General features: G+C 54.5%; 1 protein-coding gene across 2 annotated transcripts; it reads left to right on the top strand.

Moving 5' to 3' along the window:
- The first annotated feature begins 9642 nt into the window (after positions 1-9642).
- TLE2 (TLE family member 2, transcriptional corepressor) lies at positions 9643-22760 on the top strand. 2 transcript variants are annotated; one of them, XM_080935352.1, is made up of 21 exons: positions 9643-9733; positions 9930-10023; positions 10138-10235; positions 10576-10639; positions 10903-10947; positions 11566-11628; positions 14026-14100; positions 14241-14421; positions 14656-14675; positions 15359-15469; positions 16051-16095; positions 16327-16476; positions 18366-18504; positions 19913-20037; positions 20485-20555; positions 20733-20982; positions 21145-21392; positions 21464-21611; positions 21700-21850; positions 22247-22323; positions 22581-22760. In XM_080935352.1, exons 2-21 carry the CDS (start codon positions 10000-10002, stop codon positions 22686-22688), a joined length of 2193 nt encoding a protein of 730 aa, XP_080791478.1. In that variant the 5' UTR covers positions 9643-9733; positions 9930-9999; the 3' UTR covers positions 22689-22760. The 2 variants fall into 2 exon arrangements, with proteins under 2 accessions (XP_080791478.1, XP_080791477.1); XM_080935351.1 differs by having other exon boundaries at positions 14238-14421.
- The last annotated feature ends 2502 nt before the right edge of the window (positions 22761-25262 follow it).

Genomic DNA, 25262 nt, shown 5'->3' with positions numbered 1-25262 from the left:
GGTTTGTTTATGATTTCTTTTTCGTCCCAGTATTCTACAGCGGTCATCTAAGAAAGGAAAGGAAGCCCACAAGTGTCTGCAGAGTCAGCACTTCGGGTCCCTTGGTCTCTGCCATGGGAGGAGGGAGGAGGAAGGGGGGAGGGGGGAGGAGGGAGGGCCACTGTGCTGATGATGGGTTTCAGCTGGGCCTTCAAAATAAAAACATGAAAGGTTGGCGGATGTGTCCCTGCTTCTGTCTTGTGGAGTGGGGACCTCTTCCCTCAGTCCTGTGTCCTGCAATAAAGACACTCCTGGAGCAAGCAAAGGCCCAGAGAGAGTAACTTGGGAACCTGGGGCCACACAGTAAAATTAATTCTCAGGTTTCAAACTGTTTTGACAGGGTGGCTTGGTTACCGGCTGACAGATGGCCTGAGTGCTCTCTGTCTCCTGGGGAAGCCTCAGATGCACCTCAGTTTTGGGCCTTTTTCTTTCTTGGTCTTCTGAGGCAGGGTTTCTCTATAAAGCCCTGACTGTCCTGACTTCATTCCTCAAACTCAGAAATCTGCCTGCCTCTCCTTTCTGAGGCTGGGGATTAGTGTTGTGTGCCACCTGTTTTTTTTTTTTTTTTTTTCTGTTTTGATTTTTATGTTTATTGGTTTGTCATTTCTGTCGGGGTTGAGGACACCTTACAGGTTCATCACCATGTATCCAGGAATCACAGGCTGTCGAACTCTGAAGACTACACTGGCAAAGCCAGATCTCACGGGACTAGTTTTTCTTGTTTTTTTGAGACTGTGTAGCCCAGGCTGGCCTGGAACTTTGGCCTCATTCAGATCCCCAGACTGTGTTTTGAGACAGGTTCTTGCTACAGTCCCGGACCAAGCACCAAGAGGCCTGGAGTTCACCCTGGATCTTGGGGTGCTGTGCCCACTTGGATTCTTCAGCCAAAGAGTCGGAGGGTCCAGGGGGACCAAGGCTTCTCCTACCTCTGCTCCTGGGAAACCATTTTGAGGTGTGAGGCAGTATTGTCCCCTTTCCCCTGTGCCTCTTGTGGGGAAGGTTCTGCTAGAAGCTGGGGTTCCCAGGGAGAGTGCTCAGCCTGTGGTTGATCACCTGATGAAGTGGGGAGTGGGACAAGGAGGGGGCTGAGGGTTCCAGCTCCTTATGCCCATGACTTGTGCCCAAGGCAGCAGTGGTGACCAGGTGACAACCCCTTCCTGAGGTCCTTTCTTAGAGATTTTGCTCTCTGGAGTCCTCCTGGGGGACTTTCTGCTGCTCCATCTCTGTCCTCATCCACTAGGCTCTGACATTCTCTGTTCTGGGCTCAGCCTGTGGCTTGGGAACTCTTGGCACTGTGGTACCCACCCCAGGGTCAGGCCACTCCCTGGGACCCCACCCTGTACTGAGGAGAGGACACCTCAGGCAGTAACCATTCTCCACCTGGCCTCAAAGACTGCAAATGACGCCCTTACCTGTTGTGAGGCCGAATGAAGTCAAGGAAACCATACAAGGCTATAGAATTGCTATAGAAGATGTCCCCTCTGGAAGATGTCCCCTCTGAAAGATGTCCCCTCTGGAAGATGTGCCCTCTGGAAGATGTCCCCTCTGGATGATGTGCCCTCTGGAAGATGTCCCCTCTGGAAGATGTCCCCTCTGGAAGATGTCCCCTCTGGATGATGTGCCCTCTGGAAGATGTCCCCTCTGGAAGATGTGCCCTCTGGAAGATGTCCCCTCTGGAAGATGTCCCCTCTGGAAGATGTCCCCTCTGGAAGATGTCCCCTCTGGAAGATGTCCCCTCTGGAAGATGTCCCCTCTGGAAGATGTCCCCTCTGGAAGATGTGCCCTCTGGAAGATGTCCCCTCTGGAAGATGTCCCCTCTGGAAGATGTCCCCTCTGGAAGATGTCCCCTCTGGAAGTTAAGGAACCAAGGCTTGCTGGGTATTGTCCTGGCTTTAGCCAACCTTGAGTCCCTGTTGTTTCACATGGATAGGAGAGAAGCCCAGAGACAGAAAGCAGCTGGATCAAGTTACACACTTCACAGCCAAGTGTGTGTGTGTGGAAACCCAACTTTTTTTGTTTTTTCTTTTCTTTTTTAAAAAAAGACTTTATTTTATGTGCAGTACACTGAAGCTGTCTTAAGACACACCAGAAGAGGGCATTAGATCCCACTACAGATGGTTGTGAGCCACCACGTAGTTGCTGGGATTTGAACTCAGGACCTCTTAACCACTGAGCCATCTCTCTGGCCCCTTTGTTGTTTTCAAGACAGGGTTTCTCTGTGTAGCCCTGGCTGTCCTGGAACTCACTCTGTAGACCAGGCTGGTTTCGAACCGAACTCAGAGGTCCTTCTGCTGCTGCCTCCCTCCTGACTGCTGGGATCAAAGGCGGGGCCACCACTGCTCAGTAAAAACCTAACTTTTTCAAAACTTAAGGAGTCCATAATAGTGAAGTGGGGAAGGGGGAAAATGAGGGGTGTGCTGATAGACAGACTGGCAGAGACCCGAGGGAGTGCTGGGCAGGGGAGCACTTCTTCCTTCGGGATCCAATGGTTCCTGCAGAGCTCAGAGGGGAACCAGCTCAAATCTCAGGGGACACCCTGAGTCCTTGTGGGATGTCAGGGGTCACTGGAGCCATGGTGGGTGTTTGAACAGGAGATGCACCCTCAGATGGGAGCGGCACAGAATCATCCGGGGATGAGGACACAGAGGGCCCAGGATGAAGACAGAGACAGGTCAGGCTCCAGGGAGGAAGCCCCCACGTTGCTGCTGACTCTCTGGTCCTCCTATAGCTCTATCTCGGATTGCCACCCCACACACACCTTGTTCCCTGGGGCTGTGAAGCTCTTATTCTTTGGTGCCTGCTGGGTCCCGACTCCTCTTCCCACGTGTCCCCTCCCCACCCTTCCCTTCAAACCTCTCCAAAGCCTGCGGCCCAGGGGGCCTAGTGGTTGGCTGCCAGCCAAGCCCCAGACAACCTTGACCGTCTCCGGCAGCGGCCACCCCTCCTCCCCTCTCCTCCTCCTCTCCCTTCCGGTTCTCCTCCCCTACAGCCCCCACCCCTTTCTCCTCTCCCCTCTCTGGCTTCATTTCTCTTCTGCCTCTGCTTCTTCTCTTCCTCCTCCTTCTAAAACAAATCCTCATTCCAGCTCCTCCTCCAGGACTGCAGGGCCTGCTGGGTGGCAGTCTGGTCTCTGCTCCTGCTGGGAACTGAGGAGGTGGTATCTGGCATTAGATACAGGCATTGGTGACCCCAATCCTGGGTTATGCTAAGAGCTACCTCACTGTGCTGTTGGGCCACTCTGAGTACCCTGCGAACCAGGTAAAACCAAAGGAGAAAGGAGAAACAGGCCCAGCAAGTACAATAGGGGTGACTCCTGCCCAACATGGGCCAGGCCCTAGGTTCATCCACAGAACCAGAAAAGGAAACCCTTCCCCCAAATTTTACAAACCCTCCGATCCAGGTGAGCAAACTCCTACCATATGCAGCCATGTTCTTCTCATGGTTAACTGCAGTCTTTATTTGGCACCTACTGTATGCCAGGCTAAGACTGTATGCCAAGGACTCCCATCACTTCCCCCCACCCTCAGAGAACACATAAAATGGGGGTGAGGGCAGGAAGGCAAGAAAGCACGGGTCAGATTTCACAGGCTTGTCACCAGGACCCCAGGTGATCAAGATAAACCTGAAGCAGCAGGAACCCTGACAGCTGCCTAGTGGAGGCTGTGCAGGCAGGTGGTGTAGACAGTGGAGGCTGTGCAGGCAGGTGGTGTAGACAGTGGAGGCTGTGCAGGCAGGTGGTGTAGACAGTGGAGGCTGTGCAGGCAGGTGGTGTAGACAGTGGAGGCTGTGCAGGCAGGTGGTGTAGACAGTGGAGGCTGTGCAGGCAGGTGGTGTAGACAGTGGAGGCTGTGCAGGCAGGTGGTGTAGACAGTGGAGGCTGTGCAGGCAGGTGGTGTAGACAGTGGAGGCTGTGCAGGCAGGTGGTGTAGACAGTGGAGGCTGTGCAGGCAGGTGGTGTAGACAGTGGAGGCTGTGCAGGCAGGTGGTGTAGACAGTGGAGGCTGTGCATTGAGGTCTGGGTGTGGATAATTCCAGTGAGGGCAATGGGTAGCTATGGAAGGTTCTTGAGCTTGGGTGGAAGGCTGGGATGGGATTCAGAATCACAGAGGAAGATGAGGTAAAGTCCAGCCTCTCTGAGCTGTAGGTGAGAGCTGTGAGCTGTGGGTGAACTGTGGGTGTGAGCTGTGAACCGTGGGTGAGCTGGGGGTGTGAGCTGTGAGCTGTGGGTGAGAGCTGTGAGCTGTGGGTGTGAGCTGTGGGTGTGAGCTGTGGGTGTGAGCTGTGGGTGAGCTGTGGGTGTGAGCTGTGGGTGTGAGCTGTGGGTGAGCTCTGGGTGAGCTGTGGGTGTGAGCTGTGGGTGTGAGCTGTGGGTGTGAGCTGTGGGTGTGAGTTATGGGTGTGAGCTGTGGGTGAGCTGTGGGTGAGCTATGGGTGTGAGCTGTGGGTGAGAGCTGTGAGCTGTGGGTGAGAGCTGTGAGCTGTGGGTGAGAGCTGTGAGCTGTGGGTGAACTGTGGGTGTGAGCTGTGGGTGAGCTGTGGGTGTGAGCTGTACTTTAGTGTATCGGCTACAGAGCAGTCAAGTTGGTTAAATATTTGCGGTTTTTTGTTTTGTTTTGTCTTTTATTTCTCGAGACAAGTGTTTCTCTGTGTAGCCCTGGCTGTCCTGGAACTCAGAGACACGCTTGCCTCTGCCTCCCAAGAGCTGGAATTGAAGGTGTGCGCCACCAGGCCGTGTGGAACCTCCGAGGTCGGGACGAGGCCTGGACTGGAGCCTGCTTGGTGCAGGGTTCCAGGGTTCACAAGCCCCTTTGTCCAGCTGCTCACTTACTGCCTTCATCTTCTGCCAGCCCACCCTCCCTCTACGTCTCCCATAGTCAGAAGCTGAATCAGGGGCACACAAGCGAGGTCGGAGGTCAGGACTCCCCATCTTAGTTTGACAAGTGTTTAATTAGAGGGATCTCTAATGAGCCAACTCTTATGCCCTCTGCAGAACCCCAGTATAAAACACCTACATCTAGAAAGCCTTGGGAATTTTCTAAGCAGCTTTGTGACTCCAGGTTCGGCTGTCCTCCCCTCCCGAGCCCTCTCATTAGCCTATAGCCCAAGCCACAGCAGGGGGCATCTCTCTGGGAAAACTAGGCGCTAAGTTGCGGGGAGGGGGTCGCTCCCCGTGTTCTTAAGGAGAAAATGATTGTGTGTGCGCCTGTGTGCGTGATTTTTTTTTCCTTGCCAAGCCAGACAGGGAACTGGGGCTCAGAGGTCACCCGTGAGCCCTGGCCAGCAGGAGGGGACCGGCCTGGCTGGTGGCCCAGTGGCTCAGCTGGGGGCGCGGGGAAGGGGAGGCTGGCGCTGTCGGAAGCCAAAGGCTTTGGCCTCCCTGAGGGAGTCGCTTTCCCGGCCCGGGTCGGATCAATGGGCTGTAATTATACCGCGCCAGGCCGGGAGCCGGTGGAGAGGGAGCGGGAGCTGGCAGGAGGAAGGCGGCAGGCGGGGGGCGCGGACCCACGTTACTTTGATTGACAGCCAGAGCAGATGCGGCGCGCGGGAGCTTCTGGGATACGTAGTTTTTTACCCGGTCCAGCATGCTTATTCGCAATAGCAATGTCCACTCTGGTAAAGTGAGGTACGTCCAGCACCTCCAACCCCCCCCAGCTCCCTGTAAGCCCATTCCATCCCCGCCTGTGATTTAATGAGTCAAACGAAATAAGCTTGGGAAGTTAGCTGGGACAAAAATCAAATCGCAGCCATTACCTAAGCTGCCAAGGTGCCTTCTTTGCCTCAGTTTACGTATCTCTGAAACAGGCCGAAGGACGCTTTGGCTGCCAAGCTTTGGCAAGGTAACCACCGAATATTTTTATTTTTTAATATAAAAATGTTTTGAGACAGTAGTCCACCTTAGTCTCGACCTCACAACGGTCCTGCTGCCTCAGCTTCTCAAGTGCTGGGATACCAGGAATCTGCCTCCACAATCGGATTCATGGGGCTTTTACTTTTAAAAGAGGATCCAGTCCTCAGGGACCACCACGCGGGGCCCCACTCTCGGAGGGAGGAGCTGCACGCCCCAGTCCGATTGGGAGCTTTCCTATTCGTCTATCCTAGACCACCGCCTCCTGCTATTGGCTGCTGCGTACCCAGCGCTCATTGGCCAGTGTTTCTGGTGACGTCAGAGACCCATGTGGGAGCTTCGGGAGCTGACTGGCTGGCATATCCGACCAATCACGGAGGAGATAGACGGGTCCCTCGGCAGCGGGGCGGCTAGTCTGATTTAAGGTGGTCCGAGCAGTCCCGGCTCCAAGTAGTAGTAGCCTTTTCCTTTTTTTGTTTTTTATTTGCACAGCGCAGAACCCGAGCCTGTGTGAACTGAGGGAGGGGCGCACTTTGAGGCGCTGAGTTCCACTTTGCAAAGTAGAGGATCCAGGACCAGGCTGAAAGGGAAAAAGTAGCCCAGGAGGGTGGGAATGCTGAGGGTGCTCCCCACTTCACTACTTCGGGTGTGCTGTTTGTGCACTCCAGGGATGGGGCTCCGGCTTTCCCAAGGGAAACCCCAGATCATACCCTCTGCTTCCACGGAGGCTCAGAGGTTGTGGCTTTCCCGGCCGCACAACAGAGGGGCAGTGGACCCCTCTTTCAGGAGCCCCCTTGAGTCCCAGATCCAGGTTTTACCCCCTCTGGGGGTGGTGGACTCCCTTTGGCCTTGTGGGGAGGCTGAAGGGGGTGGCCTTGGGCTGATCTTAGAATAAGATGGAGATAGCATTAGGGGAGGGGATTCCAGAAAAAGAGTCCCAGAGAGTCCATAGGGTACCTGGAGCAGGGGTCTGGGTGTGGGGGTAGACGGTGTGGCCAGCACAAATAATGCCAAGAGGAAATATGGCCTCTTTGGTAATAGGAAACCAGGGGAGATTGTACAGAGTTAGAGAACCGAGGTTGAGGGTCACTAGCAGAAAGGGTGCTGCGTGGGACATGGGGGCGGGGTTGGTCTGAGCAAAACTTGGTAGTGACACACACCTGCAACCCCTGCTACCAATAGCAAACAAGCTTGATTTGGAGAAATGGGGAGGGTTGGCAAAGGCCCAGGGAGAGGAGATTCTTCTGGGATCCCGGGCCCGCTGGGGACCGGAAGTTCTCAGATACCAAAAGCCTAGAATCAGGACCGCTGGCACCGGGGACAGCTTGTGGGACAAGTTTTCTCAGACTTCCCAGGAGCTCGGAGTGTGATGGAATTTCTGGTACGTTCCCGAGGGCTGAGATGCCATGATCCTAGTTGCAGGGCCTGGGAGATGCTTTAAGACACCAGGGCAGGCCTTTGCAGGGGAGAATATGAGTGGTCAGAACCGGAAAGAACGTTCCATGTAAGAGGAACTGCACAGCATCTGCGAAAGCCTTAGGGCTGGACAATGCCTAGGGCGCTGGAGAGCATGGTGGCCCAGACACTGACAGTGCTCCACCCCTGGCCATAGTCCAGCCACTCACCGGGGGAGTCTATGGCGGGGATGGGGTGGGAAGAGAGGGCTCCACCACTAACCACACACCCAGGCTCCTCCCTTGACCACGCCTCCAGCCCCTTCACTGGGATGTTCTAGGCAGTGAGTTACTGAACACTCAGACGCCCAGAGGGCTAAATCTCTGGGTCTTTCTTTCTGTCACTTTCTGGACCCATGGACTTTGTAAGGTTCCATCTACAGTGTCACCCGTACTGAGTACTCTCCCACACATACGGCACCAGTGGCTCTTGTTCGTTACTGCCATCCCTTGTCTAAATTGTTACTTTGTTCATACAGCTCCTGACTGGCCAGCTGTGATCTCGGCTGGTCTGTGGCTCATCTCTCTCTGATCTGAGAGAGCTCCATTGTGTCCTTTTATCCTGAAAGTGCTACGTTTTAGCTGGCAACCTCCTGCTGTAGAGCCCTGGCCACAAGTCTCATAAAGGGCCTGTCCTCTGTAGCTGACTGAGCTGCCCACAGAGATCCAAACGTTCACATGGATGTGAGGTCTTCCCCCATGATTGCTGCCCACAGTTTCCCAGTGCAGAGTAGTTCACAGTAGCACCACGTATCATTTATTGACTGATTTAATGGTGGACCAGCGCTCAGGTTTCTTTTGGTTTTTCGTTCCTCCCCAAGACAAGGTTTTTCTGTGTAGAACCTGGCTGCCCTGAAACTTGCTCTGTAGATATCTTACTTAGGGTTTTACTGCTGTGAACAGACACCATGACCAAGGCAACTCTTATAAGGGCAGCATTAACTGGGGCTGGCTTACAGGTTCAGAGGTTCAGTCCATAATCATCGAGACAGGTACAGGACAGCCTCCAAGCAGGGATGGTGCAGGAAGAGCTGAGAGTTCTGTCTTCTTTTGAAGGCCCCTTGGAGAAGACTGACTCTAATGCACTTGGCAGAGCTTCAAAGTCCACCCCCACAGTGACACACTTCCTCCAACAAGGCCACACCTCCGGATCGTGCCTTTCCCTGGGCCAAGCATGTTCAAACCACCGCAGTACATCAAGCTGGCCCGAAACTCACAGAGATCTGCCTGCCTCTGCTTCTCAAGTGCCAAGATTAAAGGTGCAGGCCACTACCTTTGTCTTCTGGGGTTTTCTCTATGTAAAATAGGACAAAGAGCTGTCTTGTCCTGCCAGAGTTGGAAACAAAGAATGATTCCTGGGAGGGGTTCCCTGGTGACAAGGGCTCCTCAGCTCTGGGGGACACACTTAAACTGTGAAGTAGGAGTTGAGCCTGATGGCACACGGAGGCCCGTCGTCCCAGCTGCTACAGGGGCTGAGTACAGGGGCGACTTAGCAAGGACTTGCCTCCAAAAGTAAAAGGGGTGGGGGCATGGTCAAAGTTGGAGTCCCCAATCCCTAGTAAGAGACTGGGGACGTGGTCATGGGTGGAGCCCCGCCCTAGAAACCCCCAGTGAAGGGCTGGTCAGAGGTAGAGCCCTTGACCCAAATCTCCCAGTGAGAAGGGGGTGGGGGGCGTGGTCAGTGGTGGAACCTCTGCCAAAGATTTTCTAGTGTTCAGGTACAAAATACACAGAGCTGGGGTTCTATGCACTAAGTTTGAGGAGTCTGGCCCTTAGGAGGGTCTGATAGAGGAGGCCACCCATTTGGTTGGTGATGGCAGTAGCATGGAAGCCTTTGGTGGGCTCTGAGCCTGGTCAAGCCGCCCCGTGCTGTGTCCTGGATCTTCCCAGAGTGGGGCAGCATTGGCTGACAAACAGCCTGGGTCTGTCCTTCCTGGGACAGGTGTGTATCTCTTTCGCGCTTGGGGTTGTTTATCCTTCATAGGACACAGTGCCGCCGGCCAGGAGAAGCCAGTTGCAGCCCTCGGGGCTCCGGGAGCGCGCACGGAGAGGCTCTCTCTCTCTCTCTCTCTCTCTCTCTCTCTCTCTCTCTCTCTCTCTCTCTCTCTCTCTCTCTCTCTCTCTCTCTCTCTCGTGGGGGTGGGGCGGAAACACTAGGATCGAACCCAAGCCTCAGTTTCCCCAGCGGGTCTTAGAGCCTAAGAAGCAGAGCAGGCGGGGGCGGCGGTGCCACCTTAAGGCGGGTCCCGCCCGCGGCTCCCAGCCGAGCCACGCGGAGGGAGGCGACTCCGCAGCCACCGAGGCCACCAGCGCCGACCCCGGGCGGCGGCTACGGACCTGCGGCGCTGACTGCAGCTGCCCCTGGGCTGGACAACCCGGGACGCGCTGGCTGGAGGTGTGGGCGCAGCGCAGGGTCCTGGTCCCCTGCCCCTACAGGCTCTCCCTGGCTGCTCTTTCTTTGCGTAAAATCCCTCCCCCAGCTCCGGCTTCTCTCCCAGCTTTTCCAGCCTCAGTCGCCTTGCACCCCAGCTCTAGCTTAGCACCCCAAATTCTACCACCTGCTTCTCCCCGCACCCCAATTCTTTCCTCAGCTTCCCTTTGCCACATCCTCAAGCTTCCACGAAGCTGGGGGGTCCTTTCTCTCACCCATCCATCAGCAGGATGTACCCCCAGGGAAGGCACCCGGTGAGTACAGAGACCCCCTATCTCTGGCTGCAGGAGGTGGGGGCAAGTGAGGGGACTCCTGCCAGCTGTTGTCCTGGAACTCACCCGGGTGTCCTCACCTACTCTCCCCCTCAGACCCCGCTGCAGTCTGGTCAGCCTTTCAAGTTCTCAGTCCTGGAAATCTGTGACCGGATCAAAGAGGAATTCCAGTTTCTCCAAGCTCAGTACCACAGGTGAGGGAACCCTAGTTCTGGGCCTTGGAAGGCCGCATGGGAGTGAGCGGGGTCTCTTGGAGGGGCGTGGTTTCCAGGGCAAGGGGCAGAGCTTATTGGACCTACTGGAGGGCTTCGTGGTGGAGGTGGTACCCAGAAGGGTGTGAAGTGAGTAGCTTTTGGGAAAGCCTTCCCTGCCGAATGTTTTGATCCCAGGAGTAGACCTGGGCTCAACAGGACTGCAGACAGTTTCTAAAGGAGTGGGAAGCTAGCAGCTTCTACCTGTCACTGTGGAAACTGACCCACGTGGGGTGTGGCAAGGCAACCCCCCCTTTTTTTTTGGTCTAATCTTCCTGCTCAGTCTGAAGCTGGAGTGTGACAAGCTGGCCAGCGAGAAGACCGAGATGCAGAGGCATTACGTGATGGTGAGGAGTGCCTGTTAATCAGGCACAGTTTCTATGGGTGCCTCTGCCCACCCCCCTCAATTTTCGGGACTCCCTGCTTGTCCCATCTCTCTGAGCCCAACCGTGATCTATCTTGTGAGTTCCCAGTCTGGGTCCCCATGGGGCTCAGGGTGTTTGTGTCCTGCCCTGATACTCATACACCCCCCCCCCCGGAGACTGCACCCCATCGGTGTCCCCAGGGTGGCGCCAGCTGTCCACACTGGCCAAGACTGTCTCCTTTGCAGTACTACGAGATGTCCTACGGCCTCAACATTGAGATGCATAAACAGGTGACCGACCTTGTGGGGTGCAGGTGTCTGTGGGAAGATTGTGGGGTGCACGTGTCTGTGAGAAGGGGCTATGCATATCCACAGGATTCTCAGGTGGTGGTCCCAAAGGTTCTGAGATAGGGTTGGGGTTGGAAGGTTGGTCCCATGGACTTGTGAGCCTATAGCGCGTGGTGTGAGGATTTGGAGTTGTGCTCTATGTGGAGATTGACTCCAGGGGTCTGTAATTAGCCCTGAGTCCCCAAAGTGGCCAGTGGCTCTAGGAGGTTCTGAGGGTCAGAGCCTGGAAAAAAGTGGGTTGTAGGCCCTGCCCTGAGCACACACGTTCCGTGGAGGAGCCCTACCCTAGGCTCCCTTCTGTGCGGGGAGCACCATAGGCTTCCCAGGGCTTCTGTGGGCTGGGTGCTGATGGGGCAGCAGGAGAGCTGGCCACTGGTCCATGTAGTAACTGTCCTTAGCTGGTAGAGGACAAGAGGCAACCACAGAGCACCCTACCCAAAGACTGGAGCAGAGCGGGGTTGTGCTGATGAACGCACACCCTTTCACACAGGTTTTCTGGTGCCTCAGGGTGGAGGTGGCTGTCCACCTCTAGTCCCATTCCCTTTGTTGTTTCTCTGCCAGGCTGAGATTGTGAAGCGCCTCACTGCAATCTGTGCCCAGATGGTCCCGTTCCTCACTCAGGAGGTGAGTGCAGGGAGGGTGTCCCAGGTCTGGGGAGACACTGGCGGAGGCTGAGGACCGGGGACTTTAAGTTCTTCATATGTCCATGTGTGCACGCATACATATGTCCGAGGCCAGAGTTGAACCTCACCGGAGGCCAGCCCTGTGTGCTTCCCACCGTGCCGTCCATCTTCATTCGCTTTCACTACACTTTAATGCATTTAATTTTATATGTACTGTGTCTTGTCTGCATGTCTGTGCACCATGTGTGTGCAGTACCCGCAGAGGCCAGAAGAGGGCACCATGTCCTCTGGAATTGGGGTTACAGATGGTTGTGAACTACCATGTGGGTGCCAGGAATTGAACCCAGTTCCTTGAGCAAAGCAGCCAGAGTTCTTAGCCACTGAACCAAATCATTTTTTTTGGGGGGGGAGGTATATGAGCCATAGCGCACGTGTGGAGGTCAGAGGTCACCTTGCAGGAATGGGTCCTGTCCTCCCACTATGAGGTTTGCAAAGATTGAACTGAGGTTGTTGTTGGCTTGGCCACAATATTTTCAACCTGCGGAGACAGCTCGCCATCCCATCTCCTCTAAATACACAGGGCCTGGAAATTTGCCAAGTCCCAGGATCTTCCTGTCTCCTCTGCGGTGCTAGAATTACAGACACGCACTGCCATGCCTGGCTTTTTTCAGGGTTTCTGGGGAATTGAACTCAGGCCCCTATGCTCACATGACAAGCACTTTACTGACTCAGCTGTTTCTCTAACCCTGGCTCTCTGCGCTGGGTGGTGCCTGCTAGAGATGTAGCCTAGGCTTGCATCCTGCATCCTGCAGCCAGGCCTGAGGGTACAGTCCTGGCCTTGTGTCCATAGGCAGGACACACGCCCCTCTGTGCTTACCTCCCGGCTAGGGTGTCCTGAGAGTCAGGTGAGCAGTTATGGGACTAGTCTTAGATGGAGATGCTTGGAGAGCTGGGCCACACAGAGGTCACACAGAGGTTTTCATGCCCAAGGACTCTGACGTTATTAGATCCAGGAAGTGGGGTGGTGGGTGAGTAGGATCTGGGGTAGAACAGGGACAGACCTTCAGATAAGGGAGCTGAAAAATTCCAGAGACGGGTGTTGTGGAGAGCCACCAGCCCTGTGAGTGAGTTTCATGTCGCCCAGCCACGTGCTTGAAATGGCTCAGATTAGCAAACATTTTTAAAGATTTTCACACACACACACACACACACACACACACACACACACACACACACTGTTGCTGTCTTCAAACACACCCAGGCATTAGACCCCATTCCAGATGGTTGTGAGCTACCATGTGGTTGGTAGGATTTGAACTCAGGGCCTCAGGAAGTAGTCAGTGCTCTTAACCACTGAGCCACCTCTCCAGCCCCAGATTGGCAAATGTTGTTAGGCATTTTTAGGAGTGATTTTGGAAACACAGAGTTAGCACATGGGGGAGAACCGGTGTGAACAGCTCATTGAACACGAGAAAGCTCCGTGGCCTGTGTGAGCAATTCCTCGCTCCACTGACCACAGGACCTTGGTGTTGGTCCTTGTCACTTATGTGTAGAAATGTTCCTTCAGAGTCACAGGCAGGTCCCACCTCAGAGTGGGCACGCTTGGTACTCCACACAGGCAGCATCTTCAGCTTTCCTTTGTGGGGCTTCTGCCTTTCCCCTGAGGGTGGGTGACAGATCATCTCACAGTGAGGCTCATTACCAACCTGAGTAGGGTCACCAGAAATGTGTGCTCAAATTTATTGAACCCATCCATATTTAATGTTGTGCTGGGGATAAATGCTGGTGGGTCCTCTCCTGACCTGTGTGCCCAGCCCCAGGCTACACATTCTGAGATGGATGCTTAGCATGTGGGTACTTGGCATGTGGGTACTTGGTATACGAGTTCTTGGCACATGGGTGCTTGTGTGTGGGTGCTTGGAATACAGGTATTTTACTTTGTGTGTGGGTCCTTGTTTCTGACACACTGCACACTGTCTATGCGGACAGAGTGTGGTGTCACACAGAGCTCCTAGCAAGTGGTTAGGGGCTGGGCACTGTCCAGCAGCCCTCAGGAGCCCACAAAGCACGACCTGGAACTGTGGCCCCAGAGCCTGGGGAAGAGTCAGAGAGGGGCTGGGGAAGGTGGCTCACAAGCATGAAGACCTGAGTTCAAATCCCTAGCAACCAGGAAAAGTCAAGTGTGGTGTTCCTTAGCTGTAACTGCAGCAGGGAAGATGGATAGGAGGTCCTGGGGCTACTGACCAGATTTCAGCTGGACTATGAGATCCACTTCAAAATTAGGTGCAACTGGCACCCGCCTCTGCCCTCCACATGCAGAGATACACATAGACAGACAGACAGACAAGTTGGACTGCACGGCCTGCTGCTCAGTGCCCCCTCCCCCTTCTGTCCCCAGCATCAACAGCAGGTGCTCCAGGCTGTGGACCGAGCCAAGCAGGTGACCGTGGGGGAACTGAACAGCCTCCTGGGGGTGAGTCACCCCAGCCCATCTTTGGGGATACCCTGCTTCCAGGCCAGTGGGTACTAACCTCCCTGCACTCCGCATTCACGCTCTGTGTACCCTGTCCCCACTGTCCGCCTCCCCCTGGCCATCCTCTTCCCCTTCAGCAGCAGAACCAGCTTCAGCCGCTGTCCCACGCACCCCCTGTGCCTCTCACCCCGCGCCCAGCCGGCCTGGTGGGTGCCGGGGCCACTGGGCTGCTAGCCCTATCTGGGGCGCTGGCTGCACAGGCCCAGCTGGTGGCAGCTGTCAAGGAAGATCGTGTGGGTGTGGACACCGAGGGGTCCAGAGGTGAGTTGTCAACCCAGTGCTGGCGGGGGGGGGGGGGTGACACCTAGTAGGGACTGCAGCTCTGGGGTTCAATTTTCTTGCTGTCTGTCCTTGGGAACACCCTAGCTGTCTCTGCACAGGCATCTCCCTGGGATGTGGGGTTGGGTTCTGACGGGGAAGGAGAACCACCCACTGAAGACTTGCACTGTTACAAACCCCTAATCATGTTTCCTTTTGGCTTTCTGCCATCTGCAGTGGACAGAGCTGCCAGCCGGGTGAGTACCAGCTGTGAGAATCTGCTGTGTTCCGGTCGGCTCCGGGATCAGGGTGCGGCCTGTCCCCAGACTTCATCACATCAGTGTACAGGGTGCTAGAGCTAAAACCCAGGGCCTGGTGAACCACATGTGAACATGTTACCTTATGAGACAGGGTCTCACTCACAGAGATCCTCCTGCCTCTTGAATTCTGACATTAGAACCACCAAGCCAGCTGTGGTTTATTTAATTTGAGGCATGGCCTTGCTTTATAGCCCACACAACATTGAATTTAGGACAACCCTTCTGCCTCACTTTCTTAAATTCTGCTATGATGAATGTGCCTCAGTAAGACCTGCCTGGGTGCTCATGCAGCCGACTTGCTTCGCTGAGAGCGTCCATCCCCTGCTCTCAAAGGATTCACTGTGGGCTTTGGGTGGGTTACAAGTCTCACTAGTGCATTTTCAGTGGACTCAGTTTTCCCTGTCTGTACAATGGGACTATTTATTACTCTATTAGCTTACAGAGGCAGAGAATTTAGCAGTGAAGCTGAGGTAGAGCCCTGCCTAAAATCCCCAGTGAGGGGCTGGAGGTGGTCAGGGTGGAACCCCCCCAACCCACCTAGAATCCCCCAGTGAGGCCACTCAGGGTTGTCTGGACAAGAATGTAGTCTGAGAACCCCCCCCTTACACCCTTTCTTGTAGAGTTCTTCCCCCTCGCCCCCTGAGAGTCTAGTGGAAGAGGAACATCCCAGCAGCCGATGCGGCAGCGGGAAACAGCAGAGAGCTGAAGACAAGGATCTGTCAGGGCCTTGTGTGAGTTCGGGAGAGAAGCAAGGACTCACCCGGCCTGCCCTGTGGGACTGTTACATCTGTAGCCTCCATAGTTTGTGGAGCACTTGCTAACCAAAAGACACTTTGTCCCACCAGGCTTCTGACTAAGGGTTTGTAGCCTATGGGGCCCTGTTTTGATATTATGTTTCCAGCGTGAGCTAAACTGCTGGTATAGCTCAGAGGTAGAGCACCTGCAGAGTCCCTCAGTGAGGGTCTAGGGGACCTAGAGCTTCCGGGACAGGGACTTGCTCCCCAGTGCAAGGGAAAGTGTGCTTTGGAGGGAAATTCTGCAGAGTTCTATTCTGGTCCCACCCTTAACCCCTCCGGGTGGCGTATCCACCTGTGGTCTGTCTTGCTGTTTGGGTCAGGAATCAGGTCCAGCATCTGGGAAGGAAGCTGGAACTTAATGTTCCTCCAGAAGGCACTGGGAACCACTGAAGGCTCTAGAACAGAGGCAGCAAAGCTGGGGTGGGGGCGGGAGCTGTGTGGGAGTTGGGGTGGGTCAGAGCCCCCCAGACAGACCTGCATAAGACTGAGGTTGTGTGTTCTCTGCCCTTCCCTAGGACAGCGAGGAAGACAAGAGTGACTATAACCTGGTAGTGGATGAGGTAAGACGGTGGGGGTTGGGCAAGGGAGGAGGTGGAGGGAAGAAACTCCTGGCTGTCTGTGGCACACTCAGACATGTGGGGCAGGCAGTCTGGAGTGCCTGTTAGAGCGCGCTGGAAAAACTGAGCCCCACCATAGAGGCTTCTTGTCTCCATGAGGTGGGGGCCACATGGCAGCTGTTGGGAGTCTTTTCTGCCTCACTGGTCCCTACCAATGTCATCTCTTGAATTCAGGACCAACCATCAGAGCCCCCCAGCCCAGCGACCACACCCTGTGGGAAGGCGTCCCTCTGCATTCCTGCCCGCAGGGACCTCACAGACAGTCCAGCCTCCCTGGCCTCCAGTTTGGGTTCACCACTCCCTAGAAGCAAAGACCTAGCCCTGGTAAGGAAGACAGGGTTTCTGAAGCTTACTTACTGGTCCTACCGTGGGAACAGAGTCTAGTGACCAAATCAGCCAGGCTGGGAGAGCCTGTGTTTTCTGGTTCGTTTTGTTTGCTTGCTTTTGCTTGTTGGCTTTGTTTTGGAGACAATGTTTCTTGGCCTCCAACTCTTCATACAGTCTAGGATGCTCTACCTCCTGCTTCTACCTTTGTGGTAAGCTCCTTTACCACAAAGGGTCTTTTGGGGGGGCGAGTAGGGGAGCTATCACTTTTTTTCCCACAAGACTTTTCTGAGCCTCAGGAAACATTTTTTATTAAAGATTTATTTATTTTATTTATATGAGGACACTATTACTGTCTTCAGACACACCAGAAGAGGGCATCAGATCCCATTACAGACGGTTGTGAGCCACCATGTGGGTTCTGGGAATTGAACTCAGGACCTCTGGAAGAGCAGCCAGTGCTCTTAACCACTGAGCCATCTCTCCAGCCCAGGAAACATTTCTTTAAAGGTTGTTGGCCAAGCTGGGCAGAGAAATAGGACTGAGTCAGGTTACTCACTTTGTGCAATGGTGAGACTCCCCCACCACAGCACTGGTTCCTGCTGGTCTGAGACTTGGTCTAGTGTTAAGTTACTGGAATTCAGCAGAGGCCTCCACTAGATGGCCCCAGCAGACTAGCTCCCTCCCTGCATCTTGCCCAGACTCTGCCCTCCAAGTTACCCAGGGACAGAGATTTGTTTCTAAGCCTCCCCACCCTTGTAGGTTGCCATGGCAACTGCCAGCCATAGTGGGCTCCCATTTTATCTAATCTTCTCCCCATTCAGAGAGACCTTGGGGGTGCAGAGCTACTCTGGCTAGCTGGGGAAGCCATCAAGGGCATCCCTCAGCCCACACAGGGGTTGTCACCCTGTGTGGAGACAGACACAGGCCAGAAGGCAAGGCAGTTCCTTGTGGTGGCACAGGTTAGTCCAACATTGAGGAGCTGGAGGTGGAAGGATAGGAATCCAAAGTCAGCTCAAGGCTAGCCTTGGCTACCTGAGCCCTGTCTCACAAAGCATGTCCCCCAAAAGAGTTTTGTCTGGCAGCCGTCTTTATCAAGCGAGGGACAGAGGTAGGTGACAGTTTCACCTGGGGCTGAAGACCCCTCTTGGGCCAGTAGTCCCATTGCTGTGGGAGCTACGACTTTTGTTAATTGTTTTTTGAGACAGGTTCTTCCTATATAGACTAGGTTGGCCCAGAACTCACAGAGCTCCACCCACCTCTGCTCTGGAGTGCTAGAGGTTGTGCCACTACATATGGCCATTTCTAAATTAAAACACTTTTTAAAGCCAGGGAGTAGTGGCATACATCTTTAATCACAGCATCCAGGAGGGTCTGAGTTTGAGGACAGCCTGGTCTACAGAGTGAGTTCCAAAACAGCTGGAGCTACACAGAAAGACACTGTATTGAAAACCAAATAAAATATATTTTTGTACAACTTTGTGTGTGTGTGTGTCCACACATGCTGTTGTGTGCACATGAAGACCGGAGTCCACTCTGGGGGGTCTGTTCTGTTTGCCATGTGGGTTCGGGGACTGGATACAGAGCGTAGGCCTTGGCCAAAGTCACCTTTACATGCTAATCCTTCCTGCCAGCCCGATGGCCTCGAACTTTGCTGCTTTCTTTGGGTGTCACAATCGCTGTCCCCAAGGACCCTCACCTCTTAGCACAAACTCTCTACTGTGGACCCAGTTAACACCCACAATCCTGAGGAATTATTTATACCACTGACCCAGCATTCCTGAGTGTGCCCACCAAGTGTTGGAGAGGTTGGCTGGCCACTGCATTGCTGGATTCCCTCTGATGGCTTCAGCCTGCTATGGTGACTCATGACCTTTCTTTCTCCACAGAACAATCTTCCCTCAGGCACTTCTGGCTCCAGGTCATGTGGTCCCTCTCCACCCCAGGACTCCTCCACCCCAGGGCCCAGCTCAGCCAGCCATCTCTGCCAACTGGCTGCTCAGCCAGCACCACCCACAGACAGCGTCGGTGAGTTCCTACCCGCCTGGTGTACCTCTGTTCCAGGGGACTCCCCCAAACAGGATGGCTGAGTTGGCCTTGGTAGTACACACCTTTAATCCAAGGTGAGTTTGAGGCCAGCCTGGGATACATAGTGAGACCATGTCTGAAAAAAAAAGAAAAGAGTGCTAAGGGCCAGTCTTGGCTTAGAGAGGGGTTCTGAGAAGCGTTGAAAACAAATGAAGTCAAACCGTAGGTACAGGCTGGCGGCCTATGTTCTCCTGTTGGAGACAGCTTCCCTGCCTGCTTTTTTTCTCTGATCTGTTCTCTCTGGAGAGCTCCAGACAGCTCTCTGTGTTCTGCTGGAGACAGTTCTCCAAGCAGCTCTCTTGCTGGTCAAAAACCTTTCTCTGAGTCGCTCATCTTCCAAAATCTTTTCCTTTACATGTCAATCCAGTCATTTACTTCCTTTTGGTTTTGCTGTGTCTCCTGTGACCGCAGCCTCTTCCTTTATCCTTAGGATCCAGACATCTGCCTGCCTCTGTTAGGCACCGGTGCTAAGCTAGCTGGGGGACCCTCCTTCCAAATGACCATTTCTACCACATCTGAGCCTGGAGTCTGTGTTCCAGGCTGACCTTGAACTGAGGAATCTGCCTGCCTTTGTGTCTTTCCGACACAGCGCAGCTGCCTCTCTTCCTTTAAGATCCGTGAAGCTTCTATGTGATTCATATCACATCCTTATAGTTTTGCATAGTTGAGAAATTATGTATTTTCAAACTCAGGTTTTTAGAGTTTTTTTCCCACAGCCTTCAGGGCTGTCCTGAAGCCCTAGAGTTACCATTTTGCTGAGACATTAGCCACACCTTCACCTCCTGGACTCAATCAGAGTCCTCTTATTAGCATGGAGTCACTACTGTTAACAGGGAGGACACTGCTTAAAGAGAATTGTAATATCTGCCCGTTGTTATACAAGCAAGCCTTTGGCCTTGGCTGCCTTTGACATTCTTGGGGTCCACATCTGCTGGCTTTGTCCCAGAGATGGGGCCCTTGTCAGTCTGTCCCCACCTAGGCTGTGCCAAAGGGAAAAAAGATAAAGGATGGAGAAACTGACTGACCTCAAAATACCACCTGGAACGTCTCATAACCTTCAAGCAGGTGCTGCCTGGCTCTGCGCCTCAGTTTCTTTGTTGCTGCTGCTTAGGTGACGACACTGAGGTCCAGAATGCCAATGTGAACTTCCCAGTTTAATGATTGTGAGAAAGTACACCTTCACTTAGCTGTGTGACCTCAGGCTGGTCACCCAACCTCTCTGAGCCTTGGTTTTTTTCCCTCTCCCTGGGTCTGGGTTTTTGAAGGATTTTGTAAGATGTTCATCAGCTGAAGGACAGGGAAAGTGTGATTGTGTATCTGAGTGTGCGTCCTGGTCCTTTTTATCTAGCCCTGAGGAGTCCCCTGACCCTGTCCAGCCCTTTCACCTCGTCCTTCAGCTTGGGCCCCCACAGCACCCTCAACGGGGACCTCTCCATGCCCGGCTCCTATGTCAGCCTCCACCTGTCCCCCCAGGTCAGCAGCTCTGTCGTGAGTCCTTGGGGTGTGAGGGCAGAGGGAGAAACCAGAATAAATGAAGAGAGGGGCTGAGGCTGAACTAACGCAGTGGTGGGGGCTCGCCTGGCGTGAACAAAGCCCTAGGTACATTCATTCCCAGCACCATATGAACTAGGCCTGAGGTGCCAGCCTGTCACCTCAGCACCCAGGAGGCAAATGCTGGACCGTCAGGAGTTCTAGGCCAGCCTAAGCCACATGTAAGTTAACACTTGCCCTGTGGGCAAAACAAAAGGAATAAGGCTGGGTTAAAAAGCCCAGCCCAGCAGGTTATTTAAAAGTCCAAATGGAAATCTTGCAAGCATTTCTGCTTGCTTGGGGAGGGGCCAAGGGACAGAGGGGTGTGTGCTGGGACTTGGGTGAGGGGTACTGGGCGTCCCTGCCCTGGGACTCTCTGGACTCTGGCAGGTGGCATTTGAGTCGCACCCTCATCTCCGAGGCTCGTCCGTCTCCTTGCCTGGCATCCCTGGGGCCAAGCCGTGAGTAGCACGTGGGATGTGCCATCTCCAGGGTGTGTGGGAGGCCTGAGTCCTGACCCTTCTTCCGGGGAACACCCCCGTGTTACACCTTGCGTGCCTGTCATTGGCAGCGCATGTACCTGTGATGGAGTGGGGTGGGGTAAGCTGCCCACCCACCCGTCTCTGCGGCCTCTACAGGGCTTACTCCTTCCACGTGTCTGCGGATGGCCAGATGCAGCCAGTGCCCTTCCCGTCAGATGCGCTGGTTGGCACGGGCATCCCTCGCCACGCGAGGCAGCTGCACACGCTGGCCCATGGTGAGGTGGTGTGTGCCGTTACCATCAGCAGCTCCACGCAACACGTGTACACGGGCGGCAAAGGCTGCGTGAAGGTGTGGGACGTGGGCCAGCCCGGCAGCAAGACACATGTGGCACAGCTGGATTGCCTGGTGAGGGTGGGCCTGTGTGGCAGAATGGGGGTCTCGGGGTTGGGCCGGGTCTTAAGGGTTAGGGCGGAATTTGTAGGGGCTGGGCCCCCGGTCTTTAGGGTCAGGGCAGGGCCTACAGTGGGGGAGCACCAACCCGTCTGGCCCTGCTTCTTGCTGTGGCAGAACCGGGACAACTACATCCGCTCCTGCAAACTGCTGCCCGACGGGCAGAGCCTGATCGTAGGCGGTGAGGCCAGTACTCTCTCCATCTGGGACCTGGCAGCGCCCACACCACGCATCAAAGCCGAGCTGACCTCGTCCGCCCCAGCCTGCTACGCGCTGGCTGTCAGCCCGGACGCCAAGGTCTGCTTCTCCTGCTGCAGCGACGGCAACATCGTGGTCTGGGACCTGCAGAACCAGGCCATGGTCAGGTGTGTGGGGCGCCCCCGGGGTGGGAGTGCACAGGTGGCTGCAAACATGGACGCCTGCTCTCTCCCCACAGGCAGTTCCAGGGCCACACGGACGGGGCCAGCTGCATCGATATATCCGACTATGGGACCCGCCTGTGGACTGGGGGCCTGGATAACACTGTACGCTGCTGGGACCTGCGCGAGGGCCGCCAGTTTCAGCAGCACGACTTCAGTTCCCAGGTGCACCCACAATCCTCCGCCTCCCCAGGGGTCCCCCTCCCGGCATCATTAGTGGCCCAGAGTCTCAGTGCTCTCTCTCTTGCTCTAGATTTTCTCATTGGGCCACTGTCCCAATCAGGACTGGCTGGCCGTGGGGATGGAGAGCAGCCATGTGGAGGTCCTGCATGTGCGCAAGCCTGAGAAGTACCAGCTCCGCCTGCACGAGAGCTGTGTGCTGTCACTCAAGTTCGCTTCCTGTGGTACAGGCCTGGGACCCCCCCACAGTAGAGGGCGGGAGGACGGGTCACTCAAAGGCTCAAATTAGACAACGAATAACCCCCCCCCCAAAAAAAAAGATGGACCAGGTGAGGTGACTTGCATGCCTTTAATTCCAGCACTTGGGAGGTAGAGGCAGGTGAGTTCAAGGTTAGCCTGGTCTATAGAGTAAGTTCCAGGATAACCAGGTCTACACAGAGAAACTGTGTTTAAGAAAAGACAATAATTAAGATGTTCCACGGCAACTGGCAGCTCTCAGCTTTTTGATACCTGCAGAGTAGCATTTTGGGTTGGAGTGGATTTCTAAGCTCTCAGACTTTGAGGTGCTAAGCTCCTACCCTGGGGTCCCTACCATCCTCTCTGCACCCTCTCCTCCCCAGGACGCTGGTTTGTGAGCACAGGCAAGGACAATCTGCTCAATGCCTGGAGGACACCCTATGGGGCCAGCATTTTCCAGGTACTCACCTCCCCCAAATGGGGAAGAGGGGAGGATGAAGAGGGAGGTGCTTTACTGTGAAGCCATCTGAGGTGGAGCTGTGATGAGTTAGGTACCTCTTAGGCCACCAGTCAGGCTAGCTCAGTCCCCAGCTAGAAGACCCTGGCCACAGCCGCATTCATCAACCTCTGTTGTCCTCCAAGCCTCATGCTTCTGGTCTGTGAACTTCGTGGTGGTGACCATGTGGCTGCCCCTCACCTCTCCTTTCTTTGTCCCAGTCCAAAGAGTCTTCCTCCGTATTGAGCTGCGACATCTCCAGGAATAATAAGTACATCGTGACAGGCTCAGGGGACAAGAAGGCCACTGTGTATGAGGTGGTGTACTGAGCCATCTGCTGCCTTTTCAAGTCACCTGCCCTGGATGGCTGGCACTCGGGACACAGGTCCCTCCGGCTGGGTGGAGCTGGGGGCACTGGGGAAATATAACGTATCTATCAGTATTTATCAACCGGCTTTCTTTCTGTGTGTCAAGCGTACAGAGGTGAGGGGCTCAGCTGGGTGTCGGCCTTCATTTCTCTCTACCCTGATTTTCAAAGTCTGGACTTTACTGATGTGCCCTGGCAGACAGGTTAACAAGCCCCAGGGCCCTCCTGTTTCTACCTACAGAGCTGGACCAGGGATTCAAGCTCACATCCCTCTGCCTGCCTGGCAAGTGCTTTACCAACTGGAGCCATCTTCCTAGCTGTTTAAACAAAAACAGGGTGGGGTCTGGTTTCCTGGTGTAGCCAGTGTAGGCCAGGCTGGCCTGGAACTCAGAAACCCACCTGCCTCTGCCTCTTGAGTGCTGGTATTACAGGCACTAAGAAGCTGGAGAGCTCAGAGCCACAAAATCCTTTTAAAACCTGGGTAAAGGACAGTCTGCCTTTTCAAATGCTTTATTACATGTGACTCGGGCTCTGTGCACCCCACGGAACTCTCCAGAAGCACTGCAGACCCTTCACACCCATCGCCATCCACCATTGTGCAGTCAGGGGAGGGGAGTTGACGCTGTCAGTACTTGATGTGGTACACGGAGGCACAGTCCCCAGAGCCTGTGACAATCAGCCTGCTGTTCTCAGTCATGCCGGAGCATCTGACAGCTGCAGCCTCAGGGACCTGTGAGACAACAGCCGAGTGAGCTCAGGTCCTCTCCACCCAGAGCTTCAGAGCTGGCCCTGTGGGGATGCTGTGGACGGCGATGAGGTTGTTCATAGAGACGCTCACCCACTACTGGCCTGGGAGGAGGGGGAAGAGGACAGTGAGGTTACAGCAGACCCCACCCATTCATTCCCATCTGGTACCCAGAAGGCTGAGGCAGGAGGACTGACAGTTTGAGGTGAAGATGAGCCTGGGCTACATGAGACCCTACCTCAAAGAACAAGGCAGAACAGCAAAAAGTTTTACTGTTTTGTATTTTGTTATGTTTGGCCACTTTAAGTCTTGCATAGCTCAGGATAGCCTCAGACTCCCCAAGTAGCCAGAGATTACTCCTGATTATGTCAATAAAAGATGCTGGGGAGTGGATGGTGTCACAGCACTGAGTGGGCATTGGGGAAACAGCAGAATCCTCTGAAAGGCTGGTGGCCACAGTGCAAGCTCTTCCTTGGTGAACTTTTTCCCAGTCAGGGTTTCTCTGTGGAGCCCTGGATGACCTGGAACTTACTCTACTCAGATCTGTCTGCCTCTGCCTCCCTGGCGCTAGGATGAAAGGTCTGAACCATTATGCCCAGATTCAGTGGACTCCTTACTGTTGAGGCCTGAGATGGCCGTGTCCTCGGTACGCACAGCAAGTGCCTGGCTCCTCTTGTTGCTGTTGAACAGGCAGTGCGGGCCATCGGCCAGGCCCAGCAGCAGCCAGTCTTCAGTCAGACCTCGAGACAGGCTCCTGATCTGCGTGAAGCAGGCATAGGCAGCAATCAGACCCCAGCCGGGCAGGTAGGCTGCAGCCTCCTCCCATGACTCGCCGCCTGGTTGTGATTCCCTTTACACAGTCCCCAGGCTTCCCTCCATTGAGGTGCATGGATTTTACAGGTTAAATATGGCACTGACAAGTTGGCTTCTCTTTTTTTGGCTTTATTGAGACAAGATCTTGCTCCATAGCCTATGCTAGGCTGTACTGACTTATCACATAGCCCAGGCTGGCCCTGAACTCCATCATAAAATATTTGCAATGATAGCCTTTATTTTGAGACTGGCTTTTATGTAGCCCAGGCTATCCTTCAGGCCCGTGAGTAGCTGAGGATGACCTTGAACTTGTGGAGCTTCCCCCAGCTCCTTAGTGCTGAGTGGCAGGAGTGGAGGTGGAACCCAGAACATGGGAAAGCATCCCACTCCTCAGACCCAGATCCCTTTCCACTGGATGCAGCCCAGGATGGACTCACTTTTTCATCCTCCTGTCTCAGCTTGAATACTGGGATGAAGCCTTTGCCACCACTGTCCTGTATGACAAAAGGTATTTTAAAGACCCCTCACCCTATGACTTCTCAAAACTCACTTGAGCTGACCCGGGCTGTTCCTTCTCCCTACACTGAATCCACTGTGTCAACTTGAAGGCTCACACCTGTCCAACCACAGCCTGTTCTGTGCACCTGGGACTGGAACGGGTATTCCAGCGACGTCTTGGCCATCCGCAGGTCCCAGCATCGCAGACAGGCATCCAGGCCCCTGTCCAGACATTATCATCCTTGACCACAAGGTTCTTGGCTGAACTGACAGGACCTCTGAGGTCCCTGGCTAGAAGGACAGCGAAAGAGTAAGCCTAGGCTCAGCAGTCTGTCTCAGATTACCCCCAAAGCCCTGGGACCAACCCACTGGCAGGTATTCTTCCACCTTCGGCAAGAAGGGGACGGTGGCATCATCCTAAAGTCCCTGCCTCTAAAGGGTAATGTTCCAAATCAATACCTATAAATCCAGCACTGGGGA

Source organism: Micromys minutus (genome assembly GCF_963924665.1).
Source record: "Micromys minutus genome assembly, chromosome: 22".
Taxonomy (NCBI): domain Eukaryota; kingdom Metazoa; phylum Chordata; class Mammalia; order Rodentia; family Muridae; genus Micromys; species Micromys minutus.
This window is presented reverse-complemented; position numbering and strand designations above follow the sequence as displayed.